Source organism: Notamacropus eugenii, chromosome 2 (assembly GCF_028372415.1).
Source record: "Notamacropus eugenii isolate mMacEug1 chromosome 2, mMacEug1.pri_v2, whole genome shotgun sequence".
Lineage (NCBI taxonomy): Eukaryota > Metazoa > Chordata > Mammalia > Diprotodontia > Macropodidae > Notamacropus > Notamacropus eugenii.
The window spans coordinates 301716126-301735275 of record NC_092873.1 but is presented as its reverse complement, the minus strand read 5'-3'; the positions used below and the strand labels follow the sequence as shown (position 1 = coordinate 301735275).

General features: G+C 42.9%; 1 protein-coding gene across 1 annotated transcript; it reads right to left on the bottom strand.

The window, feature by feature from the left end:
• Positions 1 to 1859: 1859 nt before the first annotated feature.
• PRKAB2 (protein kinase AMP-activated non-catalytic subunit beta 2) lies at positions 1860 to 18165 on the bottom strand. Its single transcript, XM_072644590.1, has 7 exons — positions 17645 to 18165; positions 10764 to 10930; positions 9644 to 9737; positions 8995 to 9115; positions 5601 to 5734; positions 4880 to 4948; positions 1860 to 3116 (listed from the first exon to the last, which is right to left on the bottom strand). The coding sequence occupies exons 1-7, from the start codon at positions 17804 to 17806 to the stop codon at positions 3039 to 3041; spliced, it is 825 nt and encodes a 274-aa protein (XP_072500691.1). The 5' UTR covers positions 17807 to 18165; the 3' UTR covers positions 1860 to 3038.
• Positions 18166 to 19150: the final 985 nt, after the last annotated feature.

The window sequence follows — 19150 nt, the reverse complement described above, 5'->3', positions numbered from 1 at the left end:
TTGTATTACTTCCATTATGGCTTAAAATAAAAAGTCTGGTTTAAGTGATATTTGAATTTGAGTGACCCTGCCTCTAGGAAATGAGTATCTATAGGGAGCCCTAAAAGTGAGGTCACTGCACACACAATGGAAGAGAATGCCTCCCAAGATCTGGCCTTGGTTTGGCAAACCCAGGGCTGAGGCAAGGTTTCTAAGATTGGCTAAAGCTCCATCTGCCCTCGAGCCTCTCTCATGCCCTTAGGTTGTACACAAGAGGAACCCCAAACTTTTCTGCTCTCCCTTTCCCCCACTGTTCCTATACCATGTTCTGGCATTTTCACAGTCCTTACTCCTTGAGACAACCCATTCTGTTAATGTGCCAGCTTTCCCTCAGAAATTCTGTGGAAACGACCAACAAAAAAGCTTAGAAGAACCATTCCTTGCCTTTGCCGCTCATTTCCAAACCTTTATCAGAATCTCTAAGGCAGAAGATAAAGGCATGATTTAAAAATCAGAAGAGGTCATGCTCTGGACCCTTCCTCTCAGACGGCCAAAACCGTTTTTGTGCATATTTCTCAGATTCAGGTAAAGTGTTCTAACCATGGAGTAGAGAGTAAAGACGTGTAAAGATAATGACCATGCCCCTCCTTACCAATTCCATTCTGAGTAGATGGCTGGCTTCCATCTTCCTTGTGGCTGAACATAGATTTATTTCCTCCAAGCTTGGCAAAGTGGTAGCACACACATCACCCAGAATAGAGAATTCTGAACAGAAGACACCACCACAACCCACTATTACTGAGCCTCAGGCCTCTGACCTGAGAGAGAACATGAATGTCCCCTTCCCTGCCTCACTTCAGTGCTCTAAAGACTTGTTAGGAATGAAAAAATTAATACATGAATACAGAGGTCATTAGATAGGACAACAACTTTGTTCAATCCTATCACAACAAATAACCTGGCAACAGATATCACTGTGTAACAGGAAAAAAAAAAAATCCGAGTTTTGCTTTTCTGACCTATGCAACACTCAATTTATGTTATATTTTACCAAACAAAATTTCAAAGTGTCATGTGATTTGACCTATTTAAACAATAACACTCCAGGCAAAGGGCATCTGGGCCCAAACTAGGGTGTCCATACAGGAGTTTTGGTGCAAAGGTGGAAAAGTTTTCAAGTGTCCAACGTAGCATAAATTAAGCTCAATAATTAGCTGAGTCCCTAGTGAGCTTCACTCACTCCCCCCATTACCAGGGCATACCTGCCCTCCCCACCAAGCTAAGATTCACCCTGGCCAGTATGCTGGGAATGAATAAAGCTACACTCCCAAGACAACAGGTCTTTTCCAAGCTCAGCTCAGGATAAGTAGGAAGTAGCCAAAGTGACCTGATGGGTGCCCTGTTAGTGTGACAGGGTCCATCCTGGGCAGTCTGGGAGCCCCTCAGCCAACAACAGCTTTGGCCTCCTTGAATGCTAGACAGATGACCTGCATGTCTCTGTAAAAAGGAAAGGACCACTGATAATTGGCAAAATTTCAAGCCTCAACAATCTCCTGTGAAATTGGCTCCACGATTTATGCTAAGCTAAAGTCAAGTTTAGAATGAAGAGCAAAAAAGAAAAAAAATCTTTTAAAGAGTTCAGTGCACCGTTCTTAAGGAACCAAGTTTGCCATCTTGTGTTGTAGCATCAAGGCAAGAGACTTGGGGATAAAGGAATTTCCTTCTCTACCCAAGGAAGATAGAGTGAACTTACATCTAGAGGAGCCTGGCAGAATGGTTAGAGGACTGGACTTAAGAGTTAGGAAGACCTGGGTTCAAATCCTGCCTTTGACAATTATCAGCTTTGTAACCATGGGCAAGTAACTTCACTACTCTCAGACTTGTTTTTCCTCATCTGTACAATGAGGTAAATATATGCAATACATGCTTCATCAGGTTACAAGAGTCAAATAAGATTAGGTATGTAAAATGCTGTATAAATTCTGAAGCACTACAGAAATGTCAATTATATAATGACATTATATATATTACACCCACCCATCCACCCCCACACATATACATATATATATAACAGTAGGCCAGGGAAGGCTTTCCAAATATAAGTACAGAGGAAGCTAGGCTGAACAACAAGATCTCCCTTTGAGAGCTTTCTCTTGTCTGCCACAGGGAGCTGAGAGAGAACCTCCAATGAGACAGAACACACTTTAGCAACCCTGCCATTTTCAGGACCTTCTGAATGTGTTTCTTCACTCAGAACTAAGGCAAGCCAAGAGAGCATCTTGGCACATGGTCTAAAGAGAAAGGGTATCTCTGGATAATCCTATGCCTAAGGCAGGAAACAAGGTCTCCACACCCACTGCCCTTCACAGGGACCCTCACCTGTGTCCCTAAGTTTTGTCCTGAAGTGAAAAGAGTGAGGAATGGGAGCTGGGGAAGGGATCAGCAAGAATGAAGAGTGTGGTACTGGGGGAAAATCATAGCTTTGAGAACTTGAGAAGACAATCCTTCCACTTAATCAAGGACAGCTTCCACAGGGAGATGCAAGACATTATGTGGGAGTACCAGGCCGGCAGTGGAACCTCTTGGATCACCAGGTTCTATGCTGGACAAGGTTCCTGCACATTTATTAATTCACCGAGGTCAGGGAAAGCAGCTTTAAGAGGTGTTCTCGCTTCTGCTCCTCTAGGCCTCTGGAAAGCACTCAACAGGCATCCCACAGCAAGAGATGTGACAGTGGCCCAGTTTCCAATAACATTAAGATACTGTATGTACAATATATATATATATATATGTGCATAAGCCCACCCTTTTCTCTTTAAAAAGTAACCACACACACACACACACACACACACACTTACACACATACATACACACCCACACCCACAGGCTCTCCTGTGGTCCAATGTTGAGTTGCAGAACAGCCTATTCAGAGGCTCAGAAACACATAAACTGGCCTCAAAGCTCAAATCAGTTCTGAATTCTAAGCTAAGACTGGGATTCAGTCCAGAAATACAAAGAGGACATTTCTCCCACATCCAGGGGAGCAAAGAGGGATCTATTCAGATGGGCTTGTAAAGTAGAGTAGTGACATACTTCTTTTTGTAGCGATGAGTAGCACTGAGAACCATCACACTGTCCTGAAAGAGAAAGAAAAAGGTGCAACTAATTTCTCACTCCAAGGCTCAGCTCACTCTTAAGCTATAAGTACCACCTATCAGCCACTAACTGTGAACACAAATCAGAATCAAGAACTGGGATTAACTAGAGGAAAAATAGAGGACATCCTGGAGGAAATATCTCTGTACAGTAGTGTCTAAAGGGAAAGCCTAAGGCAAGAAAAACACAAAGATACTTTGGTGAATTTGTATCTTCTGTCTAAAACAGACCCAGCTCTTATCTGGATGGAAGAGTCTATTCTCATTTAAGGAGAAACAGGCTGTCTAAGGAAGTTCAAAAGAGGCCCAAACCCCCAAAGCTTCCCTAGAAATAATGATCTGGTAGTTTAGCTCCAAAGATTCTAATTGGTTTTCCAAGTATCCTCAGGTCTGGGGATGACTGAAGGCCAGGATTAGACACCCATGTATGCCCTGGGACTAAGGACTCAGGAATAAGGGCCATTTTCTGGTACCTTTGCTCCATATTATCAATTACTGTTTAAGCCACTGGGGATATGGCAGGACTACAATTATCATGAAAGCCAAAAAACAGACAGATGTAAATGACAACAAGGCGTCTTTGAAATATGAACAAATGACAAAAAGATAAAAAAAAGTCAAATCTAGAAACCAAAGCTCTCTAAGAACCTCCCACATACAACACTACACTGAAAACATTCTGTGTTTAATTACCACTTATACAAGATAAAGGGAAAAGGCCAAAGAGCAGAAGAGGAAAAGATCTGGGGAGCAAGGTGGTACAGGTAAGGGAGGCAGCTTCTTAGGAAGGTCCGGGAACAGGAGGAAAGGTTCTGTGACACCTAAGGGACATTTTTGTCTTTCTTTGAATCCTCAGGGACCGACAAAACTCCTGGCACACAATGTGTGCTTCATAAATGTGCTTACCAAGTTTCTGAAACAAAAGGGGAATCAGCAGGGACGTGTATGTTTGAAGGTGATGGAACATCTCTGGCTCTTTTTAAATTAGCCCTAATTCCTAAAAACTGAGGGGGAGGGGGAGCAGAAAAAATGCACATGGCTTTACTATGTAGCCTGAGAGCATGCCATAGGAAAAGAGAGCCAGCTGAACCCACACCAATTAAGAAAACTGAGACCTCCCTACATCTCAGAATAAAGCTGTTTGTTTTTTTTCCAAGTCAGAAGCAATCACAAAACCTCACAGCTGGAAGGATCCTCAAGGGCCATGCCTCTAGTCTGACCCAGACCCAAACAAAGAGAATAAACCTGACAAGTGCTGATCTTCCTTGAAGACTAGTATTGAGAGGGATCCTAGAACCTCTGAACCAAGGCCTGCTCTACTTCTGGAAGGTTCTAGTTGTCAGCTCTTAATATGGGAACTCCTGCTCCTAGGCTACCTTCTGGCACTGAGCAAAATAATTTTGTTCCAGACTCAAGTTCCTCCTTCTCTATGAATGGGGCCCTCTAACTATGAATTCCATAAACTTACCAAAAAAAAAATGGTGATATTTAATAACCAATAGCTGCTAATAGACAGGTTCATTCAAAGGCAGAGTAGTCCAGTTATGGAGCACCAATGGAGAGTCTGATGACAAAAAGCTTTCCCCTAAGCAACTGTCTTCTTAAAAACTGGTCATCACTACTGAGTGTAGGAAGGAGAGGTCAACAAGGTCAGCCTAATGGACCATTTTCCTTGGCATTAAGTGTTCACCTTTTTTACCTTATGCCCATTCCAGGAATCCTTGACTCTCTGGGCCATCACTCACCTTAATGGACAATGCATACAAGTGGTTGAGCATGACGTGGTTTGGTTCGGGGAGAAGTGCTGGATCACACTGAAGGAGGGAAAAAAAAAACACCAGAGCTCAATACAAAGTAATCAGACAATTGGAGCTCCCCTTCCTCAAACGACTTTTACACTAGTCAGAAATTCATACCTAGAATGCTATAATGCAAAAACCTAAAGACATGAAATCTACCTAATCCTTCTTCACAGATGTGAAATTTAAATCACAGACCCCAGGCCACATGGGAGATCTGAAGGCCCAAGATCGTAATGAAAATGCAGTTTTGGGTTAGTAGTTCTTTGAGGGTGTGGAACAAGTCTTATGCTTCTTTTATATTCCCAAAAGCACAAACACAATAATAAATGCTCAATAAATACTTGCTGAATTGTGACCCCAGAAGAAGCTGTCAGCAAGCCAATATTCTAGACCTAACAATATTAAAATCAACAGATTACTCCATGCTGGTATTGGTATTCCATGAAGCCACAAGTCTACTACGGGGGAGAGAAACTTGGTGCCAAACTGTAGCATTAGAAAAATGATACTGTGTGTCTACCCCTGAATGCGCATCTTTTGGAACTACTCACCTTTGGTTCATGATATTAACATATAGGTGTAAATAATTTTTATGAAGGTCTTTCCATCTCCACTAGTTCTGAGAAGTCCTAAACTTTAAAAAGCGGAATGACAAGATACTTACAGAAATATTAGTGTCCTTGTTAAGAATAACCTGGAGAAGGTGAGGAGGAAGGATGGGTGGGGATTTGAAGCGCTCCTCTGATCGAAAGACATACATTTCTTGACCATAAAGCCCTGGTGGAGAACTGGAGAGATCTGAAAGAAATTTCCCAAATATTAGAGGAAAACGTGAACAGAAATCATAGACTTTATAACTAGTGAAAGATGACCTATTTGAAAACTGATGCTATCACAGCAGTAGTCATTTACTCTTACATTTGGAAGGGCCTGCTAATGCCAAAGGAAGTAGTCCAACTTACACCTGACCAAGAATTCCCCCTTCCAAACACCCTACAGGGGGCTACTGAGTCTTTGCTTGAAGATCTCCATTGAGGGGGAACCTGTTTGTCTGACTTCACAAATGCTATCTGGAAACTTCATTTTTAAAATTAAAGTTAAATAAAGTAATTTTCCTTTGAAAAATCTGTCAAGGACTTCTCAACACCCTATAAAAACGGGGACATTTTCTGCTGAAATTCAACCAGGGTTAGGAATCAATGACTTAGTCTAAGCTCAGAAAATAAAATATCTCTTCATGTGACAAGACAGATTAGAGGACCAAAACCCCTGGCTTTAACAAGCTACACATTAAATGGGAAACATATATCGGAGTCCATACAAGCAGGACCAATAGGCTGACTTAGTCACTGTAGATCTCTTGGCCATCAACTAATTCCTTCTTCAGGCACCACAATGTCTGTATTATCTCTGCGGTGTGGAAGTGGGGGAAAAGGGACCAAAAGAAATATTTATGTATGACATCTTGCATCTTTATTTGAATGCTGCACTTGTAAATTCTCTTACCTCCCCTGATCTTACAAAACAAACAAAAAGAAATCAGAGATCATACAGCTGGTCAGTGCCTGAGCTGGGAATGAAGCCCAGTTGTATCATTTCCAAGAGGATGTTCTTTCCACTATGCTACCATTAACTAATAAAAAATGGGAGGCAGGGGAAGAAGCTAATAGAATAAGAAACTATATAAGGGAAAAAAGATGCAAAGATCAAAGATGCAGCACACAGTGAGCAGGTCTATTGGAAGGCAGCATAATTGGGTTCTCTGGGTAGCCAGAATGGTCCCTGTAAACTACAGTTTAATTACCAAGATATATCAGGATCCTGGAATAAGATAAGGAAAGTATTACTTAAGAACATGAGGTAAGTAGACTTTTAGGCAGCCACAGCTCTCACCATCACTTTGGTTTTTAAATTATGAACAAGTAACTTTACAAAAGAGAGCTTACTGACATACTTACATCTCTCCAAAGTCTCCACTTCCACATCCAGGAACTCTGCAATGTCCTTCCTCTGAGCGCACTCGGCTCTCATTCTATCTCTCTCTGCTAGCCAACCTCCAACCCTGCTTGTGGTACTCATTCCAACCTCCAAACCTCCTAACTCTCAGGTCTTTCCTGAATGCACAAGTGAGGACACCCTATTCTCTAGCAGACTGCCCCTCTATCACCTATGGGCTGCCTCTCTACTGACCACAGCCAAAAGCCTTCCAGTCTCCTCCATCCTTAACAAAAGCCTGATTTTATCTGCCTACCTTCAATAACAACAATCACCCTATATCTCTCCTTCCCCTCATGGCTAACCTCCCTGAGAAGGCTGTCCACAAAAAGTGCCCTTACTCTTTTCTTAACTCTCTGCCCTCCCCAAGGTTACCAAGCATCTCTTAACTGCCAAATCTAACAGCCTTTTCTCAATCACCACCTTTCCGACTTCTAAACACCATTAATCATCCTCTTTTCCGTGATATGCTTTCCTTTCAAAGTTTTCCTGATCCTGCTCCCCTGGTCCTCCATGAGCAGCCCCCAAGTCTCTGTCCTGGTACTGGCTCTGTCCTCCTCTCCCTCCGTATGCTTCTACTTGATAACTTCGTCAATTCCTGTGAAGCCAATTACTGTCTCTCCGGCCCTGATTCTCAGATCTATTTCTCAAGGCCTAGCCTCTATTCTGACCTCATCTCATACTTCCAACTGCCTCTTAGGTGTGATCCCACCTCACCCCTAGATCATTGCAATAGCCTGTTGGTTTGTCTGCTTCACATCTCTCTCTACACCAGTCCATCCTCTACTCAACTGTCAAAGTGATCTTCGTGTCACCCCCCCCTTCAATAAACTTCAGTGACCCCCCCATCACTTCCAAGATAAGTGTAAACTTCTGGGGACACCAGCCTCCTGCCTGCTCCATATCCCAGCTCTCAGAAGCTCTCTGGCTGTCCTCTATGCCTGGAATGTTCTCCCCCTCCCTTCTCCCTCCTGGATTCCTTCAAGTCCCAGCTAAAAATCCTATTTTCTGAAGGAAGTCTTTCCTGATCCCTTAATTCTAGTGCCTTCCCTCTAAGACGATCTCCAGTTAATTCTGCTTGCATCTTGTCTGTGCGTAGTCATCTGCATGCTGTCTTTCCCATTAAGACAGTCAGCTCCTTGAGAGCAGGGCCTGTCTTTTGCCTTTCCTTGTGTGTGTCCTTAGTGCTTAGCACAGGGCCTAGTTTATAAAAAACCTCAAGAAATTCCTTCCTTTTTTGTTAATGTCCAGGTAAATTTGTTACTTACAGTCAATGTGTATGTATGATCTTGTGTTTTCAATTATGTACTTCCAGTACAGAGTCCGTTTGTTTGCCAGTGTTACTGCTATTCAAAGGTAACAGATGTAGGGTGCAGCTGTTGTTGGTGTTTGTCCTTCACTTTCAAAGAGATGTCATTTCATTCAAAGAGATTTCAAATGATGTCATGGGGTGATGTCTTGATTTTTATTTTTGTGCACAACCAATACTGTTTTCACTATGCATATCTGTCACAATTCTATCACACTGCTCCTCCATTCCCCTACTTTTGGGACTCTGGTTATATTAAATTCTCTATTGTATTCCACCTCATCTCCTCCCAACCCCCCCCAAATCGATTGGATAAATTAAGATGAAAAAAATTAGCTCTTTTCCTCTAGAAATTTTCAGGAAATAAAAAACATACAAGTTTTATTTCCTCTAATTTTTCTTTTTTACCTACCAGTCCTCATCCATCATAGTAAATTGAACCAATTCCCAAGTGAGCAGGACAACCTCCTAGATCTGGAACCTGAGGAGCAGGTCCAACTAAATCTTCCTTGCTGGGCTCTTAGTATGGCTACCAGTAAAAAGGCACCATGGCATTAGATGTCTGAGTGAGCTATACTTGGATAGAAACATCTAAAAGCAAAGACAGGAAATGATCCAAAAGCTGATGGCTAGATGATCAAGAAGGTATCAAATAAGAAACTTCTATTTTACAAAGAAAGAAGGCAAGGGTGTTCTTAGGAAGGCAGGTGTACTTTAAGATGGGTTTTGTAAGCAAGATCAAAATATAAGATACCTCGACATGAAGTCTCTGAACTCTCCATGGAATCTAACTTCAGAGCATCAAACACCTCAAAATCAGACTTTTTGACATGTATCAGGTTGTTAATAGTGCCAAGCTGGCTGGTAACAACAGGCTGAAAAAAGAAAAATTAAAAGTACAATGAAGTCCCTTTTCCAGAATCACCTCCTTTTTGCTGAAAATACTCACATATAATCTTTCTCTTTCACCAAGAAATAACATTCAACAAGAGTTGTGTCAGATCAAAAATCCACAACCCGATGTACCAACAAGAATCCCATACAACAAACCCCAGGATGTCTCATCTCAATTTTCCCTTGTATTTAAGATAAGAAAGGCCTGAATTTAACATTTTTTGTCCCCAAAGACCATCACAGTTCTTTGGACACACCAAGGCACTTAATATGTGTAGGCGTTTCCCCCCTTTTTGATGGAAGACAATGGAGCAGAGGAGAAATGTGATTATTCTTCCTAGAATAGAACAGATCTAACCTGGCAATGGTATGTGGGGTGGATGATGAAATGGTTAGTAAACTATTCTAATTGTCTTTGAGTGAAAAGCTAAACGGGCTGGGCTGGGAGCAATAGCAATGAAAATGGAAGAATGAAAGTGACATCAGAGATATTTCAACGGCTCACTTACCTCTGATGGATCATGGACCCACTGGCCATCCACGAAAAACTTGTACTGGTGCTCACCCTCTGGGAGGTCCAAAATGGCAACAAAATCATTGTGGCTACAAGGAAATGGAGGATAAGAAGAGACTAAGCCCTTCTACCCATGGGCTCCCAAGGGTCAGTGGCCATTGTTATATGTGGCCTTCCTTAAGTGTTCCTTAAATGCTGTCCTTTTGCTCTTGCATTTTGCTTCAATAATTTAAGAATCTGTGATTTCTTTTAGCAGATACTTCCTTCACTGACCCAGAATGAAGCCCTGCTTTGACTCAAAAGAGGTTCTTCAAGAGTCCAGCAGAGGCTGAATAAGCCATAACCACACAGATAAGGAAACTGAAGCTTAGACGGAACAAATGTCTTAGCCCAAGTTCTACCCACTAGTGAGAAGTGCTGCCAGAACTCACCCTAATTTTCCATCTAGTACTCTTTCCACTATAACATATTCTCTCTCACCTCCTGTCCCCCAAAAACCCTACTACTACACTGAAACCTTATAAGACGTGGGGCAGCATGCCATTCTGAATGACATGAATCCACCATCACAGAAGCACAGAATTTTAGAGCTGGAGTCAGGGTCCCCAAAAGAATCACCACTCCAACATACAGGACAAGAGGGCACCCAACCTCTGTCTGAAGCCCTTCTGTAGGGTAGGATCCATCACTTCCCCATGAAGGCCATGTCACTTTGGGCAACTCCTGACATCAAGTATTAATTGATTCTTTTCCCACTCATTGTCCTTGTTTTCTGCTCTCTCTTCCTCGTGACAGTCTGCCAAGTACTTTAGGACAACTCTCATGTTCTCTTGAGGTCTGGTCCCTTCTAGGCCTCTATCAAAAGGGGTTTAGTTACAAGAGAATACAACAGGACTTCATCTGTGGTGTTAAAAGTCGAAGATTCTTTGGTGTTTCAATGCTATAAATAATAGTCTAGGGACAGTAACAGGAGTAAAATATTACTAAATGTGAAAAGACTGTCACTTCAAGGGTGATCCTTAGGAGTTCTAGATCTAATCCCGTTATTCCTTTTGGAAAGAAGGGATATTCCCAGTTTGAGACCCAAGAGACCCACTACAAATAGCAATCTTCACCTCTTAATGAGTGGGATTTTGGCGCTCCAGTTGTTGAAGGATCCAGAGATGAAGACTTCCTTGCCTCCCTCAGACCAGCGGATGACTGTGGGACGGGCCTGCTGCACAGCTTTGACAGAGTCCTCCAAATCTTGCTGCCAAGAAACAAACTCTTTGTCCCCAGGGAGCTGCCAGAAAAAAACACCCAGGTTATCCCTGGAATCAAGTACAGCTGGTCCCCACGCTGAGGGGCCAGGTTTGCCTTCAAAGGACCATCTTTATAACATACTTTGAATATTTGGATGTTTGGATGCACCATAAAAGGATACACCAAAAAAAGGAGACTGGAGTAACTAAAGTTTAAAGGCTACCCAAACTAGAGCCTAATACACAAATCACCACCAGTATAAATTTCCTTGGGTTTTCCTTCTGATACTGTCAATGGTTGCAGGCAAATCATTCTACCTTTTCCGAGTGGCAGCTTCTCTCTATAAAATGATTTCCATGAATCAGGATGAAGGATGCTGTAAATACTGTGAGTTCCTCTGCTGAAGTTGTGAAGCTCTGTTGCTATCTTTAACATTTACTAAGGGACCCTACGCAACAAGAAAATGGGAGATTTTTTTTCCAAACCACTATTAAGTCAGTCATGCAATTGATATGGAAATACAGACAACTTTCAGTTTTTAACTGTAATAGGTCAACAAATAATTCATAAATTAAATTTAATTAGTAATTTTCAATAACAGAAAGGGAATTAGGAAGGGATATGTTTATGATGAGTTATCAAAGTCGATGATCAATTTTTCACAAATTCGGAGGGAGGTGTATAAAGCCTTATTTACTCTGCTCAATCTGCTCTAAGTTAATTAATTTAGAAATGTACGAGTGGAAGGCTCTGGAGACTTAGGGAACAGAATCCATGATGACACCTGAAGAGCTCCCTTTAATAAGGCAGTGCCAAACTCCCCTGATGTTTACAGAATACCAGAAGAGTCACTTACTTGGCTCCTTCCACTACTGTCCTCTCCCCAGCCTTAGATAACCAGAGTGAGAAGACAAATAGAATCTTCAAAGCTTTGTTAAGTTAAAAAGAAAACAAAAATCTGGTTAACAACTACAACCAAAAAAAACCACCCTATAATTTCTTCTCATCTAGCATTTTCTTTCCAAACATCTGAATGTATGAATTACTCAAAGCTTCACCAGAAGACAATTTATGTAGAGAGATAAAGCACAAAAAAGCAGTCAGAATACTGTACATACTGAAAATGACCACATCTTAAAAACAACACCAATGCCTCCAGACACACAGAATGAAAAAGAGAAAATAAGATGTTATCAGAGCTTCAAGTTCAAACAGTGTTTCCTATCATCAAAATGTAAGCAGTTTAGCATTTATCCTATTATTTAGGATTCAATTTCTCATTCTATTTGCTCGCTTTTGTCAAGACTAAATTACATTTGTAATAAAATAATGTATAAGGCACAAGGATAGCGAACACTGGAAAAGAGTAATATTATTTTCCCAATTTATACATTGAGTCAGCTGGAAATACAAAAACCCAAAACCCTAATGTTCTAGACTCCAACAGCTCCCTCTCAGATGGGGTCACAGAGTACTCAAGGCCACGCAGATAACAAGGCCACTAGCTGATTCTGGGAGATGTCCTTCTATCAGTACAGATTACAGCCTTGGACATTTTAAGTCCCATGGAGTTGTCCAAAGCAGAGAGCACTACACTTAGCTAGTGTCTGGGATTGGACTTGAACCCAAGTTCAAGCTCAGCACTCTTATTAACTGCAATATAATACCTCTTTAAAAAATCCAAACCAACAAACATATCTTAGGCAAACAACCTGAAAGAACCATCAAGTCATATGTGGACAAAGAAAGAAAATGAACTCTAAAAAATTCTGCTTTATTCTCTCCCTCTGAGAGGAGTGAGAGGCAGCGAGACCTAATGGCTGCAAAGCTGGCCTTGATGTCAGCAAGGCTAGAGTTTTCCCTCCAGAGACCTGGACAAGCTGACAGTAAGGGCAGGGCTCCTCTTAACTGTGTGTGTGTGTGTGTGTGTGTGTGTGTGTGTGTTTGTGTGTGTGTGTGTGTGTGTGTGTGTGTGTGTGTGTGTGATCCCTTTGGCAGTTTGGTGAAGCCTAGGGATCCTTTATCAGAATAATGTTATGTAAATAAAATAAAATACAATACACAGAATTTTAAAGGAAATCAATTATATTGAAATATGTTGTTCAGTCGTTTTACTCTTGTCTGTGACCTCACTGGAGGTTTTCTTGGCAAAGATACTGGAGTGGTTCCATTTCCTTCTCCAGTTCATTTGATCGATGAATAAAATGAGGTAAATAGGGTTAAATACTTGCCTATGATCATAGAGCTAGTGAGTGTCTGAGGCCAGATTTGAATTCTGGGCTTTCTGATTCTGGGACTGGTACTCCATCCACAGAGTTTTCAAACATTTTTTAAAAACCAAGTTCACAGAATCTAGGTTAAGAATTCATGCTGTGAAACTCTAAACTGCAAACCCCATGGTGACCTGCATGGGTGGGGGAACCTCACTATATCAGTGAGATCCCAGGTCTAGGCTCTATCCCTATCCCTACAAGGACCAGAAAGAGGTAATGGGGAAAACAGACAATGATCCAAGAGGCCCAAATTCAGGGGCAGTAACCCTGGTCTTTGTTTAGGCTACTTTTTTCCATACCTTGAAATCAGTATCTGTTTTTGTCTAACCTAAATGGCATCCAACTGTTACAAACTGAGGGAGGGCCTTATGCTGGACAATGACCATCTCTGGAGAATCTGTTCTTCCCCGTAAGGTAAATAGGAGGAAGGAGAATTAACACCTGAGTCAACATTCTAGGAAATGGGAATTTAGGGAAAGTATGGCAAAGCAAATCACAGTGAAATAATTCTCCATGATTTAATGGAGAAAGCAGTTTGGCTGATAGAAAGGGTTATCAAGAAAAGGGGAGAAAAAAATAAAATACCAGGATGTTTCTACTATCAGTTATCTTCACCTTCCAAACTGAAATCTTTTCTCAATCATGTACTGATAAAAGTAAACAAACTGCAGAAATAAGACATGCTGTGTAATTAGGATTAAATTACAAACTTGGTTGGGCAGGAAGAGAAGTATTGGGCACAACGCTGTCTCTTTAAAAAAGACATAAATATCATCTTTCATTTTATTTTTAATTCACCAAGTTAGGATACACAAGTAGATCCAGAACAGATTAAAGCTGAAGGTTCTAAAAAAGTTAAAAGCTTCAGGGCTCATCATTGGTTTGATCTAGTTCCAATATAAAATCACATAATTTCTCAATATTATCAAGGTTCCAGTTCTCTTCTAAATCTAAAGCATCAAAGTCATTCTAAATTTCCCTAGGAGGCTTCCTTTAGGAATTCTGGAAACACTCCCAAATGCCCAGGAGTCTTTGGGTCTGAGACATTTTGAGACCCCAGTGAGATGGAGAAAAAAAATCTTATTTAGTCTAAGAATTTGCTGCATAAGACTCACACTGCCTTTAAAACTGAGGAGGAAGCCCCAAACCACATAGTGTCTCCTCTCTTGTTGCTATACCCAAAGTGACCAGTTTGGAAGCAACTCACCTCTTCAATCACTATGCTTCTACAACATAGACAAGACTGAGAAAATCAGCCATCTGTCATTCTCATAAACTGCCCTGTAGCCAAGTCTAGACAATTAAATGAGTAGTAACAGCAGTGAAAAGAATTAGAGCAAAATGGAGATAAATTTACAAAACCAAAAGAGGCAGGGGATGTCCAAAGATCAGGTGCTGTCAGAGAAGCAACTGAAGGAAAGTGCTAAGTAGTGGCAGTGGCTGATAGAATTAGAATTTTCTAAATAGAATTAGAAATTTAGGGCCAGAAGGGGCCTCAAAGGGCATGGAGTTGACATGTCCCAGGCACAGAGATTTGCCCAAGGTCACCTAGCTTGTATCTGGGGCACAATTTGAGCTTGGCACTGACACCAAGCCCAGGCTGCCTCTGGGCACTGTCAGCTCAGCTTACTTCCCCCTTTTATCCTCAGGGTACAGAACTACAAGAACCAAGGATTCTGAGTCATGGGCCCAATTCAAGCCATTTCAGCAATGTGTCCCACAGACTAAAAACCTGGAAATGACCAGGACCCAACAGCAGAGACCTCTCTTTTGTGTGCTTTAGCCCCCAAATCAGGAGACTCACCTAGAAAAACGAAACAAAACCCACCCATCACACTGACTTTAATTATTCAAAAAGTTCTACTAGGAGGGAGAGGGAAGACAGCCCAAGCCCAGGAAAAGAAGGCCCTGAGCAACAAACATCTGAGATAGTTCCTTCGTTCCTCTCCAGGATGTCCTCCTGACCCTCTTTGGGTTAGCACAGTGCTTGGCCCATAGTAAGCAATCAATGCTTGTTGACTTGAGCAGACAAGTGGTCATCTACACTCTGCTGGAGGATCTATTAAAGGAAAATCCATTTCCTCCTACAGCCAAGGAATCCATTTATGGACAGCTCTCCTGGTTGTATAGTTTTTCTTTACAATGACTTGTCAACTCCTTCCCTATAATTGCCACACGCAATACCCAGTTTATTGTCCTGGGGCCAAGAAGAACTAATCTAATCCACTTTTTCACATGACTGCCCATGAGAATACCTGAAAGCAGCTATCACATCTCCATTAAAGTTTTCTCTTCTTCAGGCTGAAACATCCTCCTGGTCCTCAACCAATCATCATCTTCAGGGCATGCCTACAGTCCTTTTGGACATTCTCCAGCTTCCTAAGATCAAAGATTCAGGGCTAGGAGGGATCTTAGAGTTATCAAGTCCAACTCCCAGATTTTACAGACAAGGAAATTAAGGCACAGAGAAACCAAGTGATTTATTTGTCCAGGGTCATACTTAAGTAGATGGGATTTGAACCAGGTCTACACGGGTCTAATGTAACTACATAAGCCCTTTCCACTACACCACGGTGTCTCCTCAATGGCCTTCCTAAACTGTGAATTTGAACTGAATACAACATGTACAATCCCCCACTCCAGCCCCAAATTATGAGTGAATTATTTTCCTAGGCCAGAGGTGGGGAACCTGTGGCCTCAAGGCCACATGTGGCCCTCTAGATCCTCAAGTGCAGACCTTTGATTGAATCCAAGCTTCACAAAACAAATCTCTTTAAAGGATTAAATGATTAAAAGAATTTGTTCTGTGAAATTTGGGTTTAGTCAAAGTTCTACACTTGAGGATCTAGAAGGCCACATGTTCCCCACCCCTCTTTGGGCTATGTAATACTGTTCTCATATTGAATTTGTGGTTCAGTAAAACCCTCAGGTGTTTTTCAAATAAAAAAGTCAACATTCCTCTCAGAGCTTCTACTTGTCAAGTAAGTCACTGTAGAAGGATCCCAAGAGTAACCTTTATATCTGGCCTTCTAGGAGACCCTAGCCCCTTTTCCTCCACCCTCTGGTTTTCAGAAGATCAACAAACTTGTATGAGGGGAGGAGAACAGAATCACATTTTACTTTTCACTAACCTCTACCTGAAATTCAGCATTTCCTTCAGTTATTTAAAAATATTAATTCAGGCAAGAGATCCATAGACTTGCTTGGCAAAGAGGTTCATGACACACACAAAAACAAGAATCCCTGATTTAGACAGGCAGTTCCAATTGATGCATAGTTTTCCCTTGCAATCCTGTCAGTGACCCAGGCTTCCAAATCACTTAGCTCTTCACTTCCACTCAGCCCACACATCCATCCAATCTGGAGCTAAGCCTGCTTGTTTCTACCTTAGCATCAACACTCCTGTACTTGACCTTCTCTCCTTCAACAATCACCACCTGGCTCATCAACTCATGCCTGGACTATTTCAACAACGTGCTGGCTGCTCTCCCTACTATTTCCCCCTAAATCTGCAGCCAAAGCAACCTTTCTAAAGCCCTCCTCTACTTAGTAAATAAAGTACTCTTCTTCTCACTGAAAGAAAAGACTATCCAACAAGTAGATCAATTAAAAAAAAAATTAACACTCCCTATTACTTCCAGGATATGTATGTATATGTGTGTAATATATATTATGTGTGTGTGTGTATATACACACACACACACACACACACACATATACACACACACACAAATACATGTGTGTTCCTGTTTGGCTTTTAAACCCCTCCACAGCCTAGTCCTCCCTACCTTTCCAGTCTTCTTACACTTCTCTCCCTTCCACCCATTCTCTGATCTACTGACACTGGCTCCTTGCTGTTCCTCGAACAAGATACTCCCATTATTCTGACCTGGCTGTCCAATAGTCTTTTCTACCACCTGGCTTCCTTTAAGATTCAGGTCAAAACCCACCTTTTGCAAAAAAGCCTTCCCCCCCCCCCCCCCCCCCCCGGCAAGACATCCCTTTCACTTTTTATATCTTGTCCATACATAGCTGAGGGCACGTTCTCTTCCACTAGAATGGATGCTCCTTGAGGCCAAGGCCTGCTTTGGGATTCCAGGATGGTCCCTGCGCGCTTGGCTTAAGAGAGCCGGCTGAGCCTCCCTCATCTGCCCCGCTGCACTAGCCGGTCAGTCCATTTTCCACCACGGATAACTCTTCAGACCCTAGAAAACGGCTCCCACAGAAGCCTTGGCAAACACCAAGGCCGAGCACACCGCGAGAGGGCAGCGCGCCCAGGCGTTCTGCTGCAACTGACCAGACTAGAAACTTACCAGTCTAGAGAAACTGACCAGACTAGAGAAACTGAGCAGACTAGAGAAACTGACCAGACTAGAGAAACTGAGCAGACTAGAGAAACTGAGCAGCCTCCCAGGCACACCGCCCGGGGAGGGGAGCTGAGCGGGGTCGGAACCCTGCCCTCCGCCGCGAGCGCCGCGCACCTTGGAGTCGGGTACGCTGAAGACGCTCGGGTCGTCCGTGCTGCCCACCATAATCTTGTGCGGGTGCTCTTTGCCGTGCGCCTGGCCACCGGCGCCATCGGCGCGGTGGGACTTGGAGCCGTGGCGTTCCCCTGGCACTCGCTCGCTCGTGGTATTGCCCATGGCGGCTCGGAGGTCCCCAGCAGGGGGGGGATGGGTTTGTCCTCCTCCGCCGCTCGTTCTTGGGCCTCCTCAGGGCACCACCCCCTCCTTCTTCGGGGAAGACGGCGAGCAGGAGCCCGGGATCCCCTGCCTTCCTCCCACTGCTCTCCGAGAGTTCCCCGGGACAGCCACCCCCCACCAAAGATGCAGCCCCATTCGTCTGGGCAGCGGAGCGCCCTCCTCCCGGGAGGGGGTGGGGCGGGAAGGCGGCCGCACGCGTGCGCAGAGGTGGTTGCGCCCGGCCTGTGGGCTCAATAAAGTTATTGAAACGGAAGGGCTGACGATTCGCGTTTCCTCCTAAAATGGCGAGGAAGCCGCCGGGTCCTCCTCGGCCCTCCCCCACGCGTGCCTCTCTAGGCGGGCGGGCTTGTTCTCAATGGTAGTGGAGGTGCCTCGGTGGGCGTGGTCCTAGGGGTGGAGCCCGCGGAGGGGAGGGGCCGCCTCTCTGCTCCCCAGCCTCACAGTCTAAGTGTGAAGCCCGGTGAGGTCGTAGGGTCCAGCCCGCCCCTTGGACAGAGGGAGAAGCTGAGGACCTGGGGGAGGGGGACGTCGGTGGCAGTTATGTTATGTGTCCCATTTTTAAAAATAATTCAAACTATATCTTGTGAACTACTGCTACTTTTTTTTGTTAATTACTTCCCAATTACATTTTAAAACATTTTCAGCATTCATTTTTTAAAAAAATACTGAATTCCAAATTCTCTCCCTTCTATCACTTTAAGAAGGTAAAGAATATGGTACTGATCCTAAGTATGAAATCAAACAAAACATTTGCATATTAGCCATGTTGCAAAAAGTTAACAACGACAAAAACCAAGAAACAAATTTTAAAAGTCTGCTTTAATCTGCACTCGGTTCATCAGTTCTCCCTGGAGATGAAGAGTATTTTTCACAATTTGGAATTGTCTTAGATCATTGTACTGCCATTCTCAGCTAAGTACTTCATGGCTGCTCCTCATGCAGTCTTCCTGTTACTGTATATGATGTTCTCCTGGTTCTGCTGACTTCGCTCTTAGGCAGTATCTCTCGTTAATTTTTTTTTGTTTGCTTATTAAAAATTCTGATCAGACGGTGAAGAGTTAGCAGTGTGTGCACAGACAGCTAACTGAGGAATAGCTCCCACTTTAATAATAAGCTTTCTTGCCTACTGAAATGCACAGTTTCATTCTTTACTATGTTTATGGGGCTCTCCATATGCTGCACACAACAATTCTGAAGGAAGAGTTCATGATACAGAAGCTTGTGGCTTCTGTCAAATCTACAAGTCTTTGGACTTTTTCAGTTCTTTCTTCTGAACCACAGTGG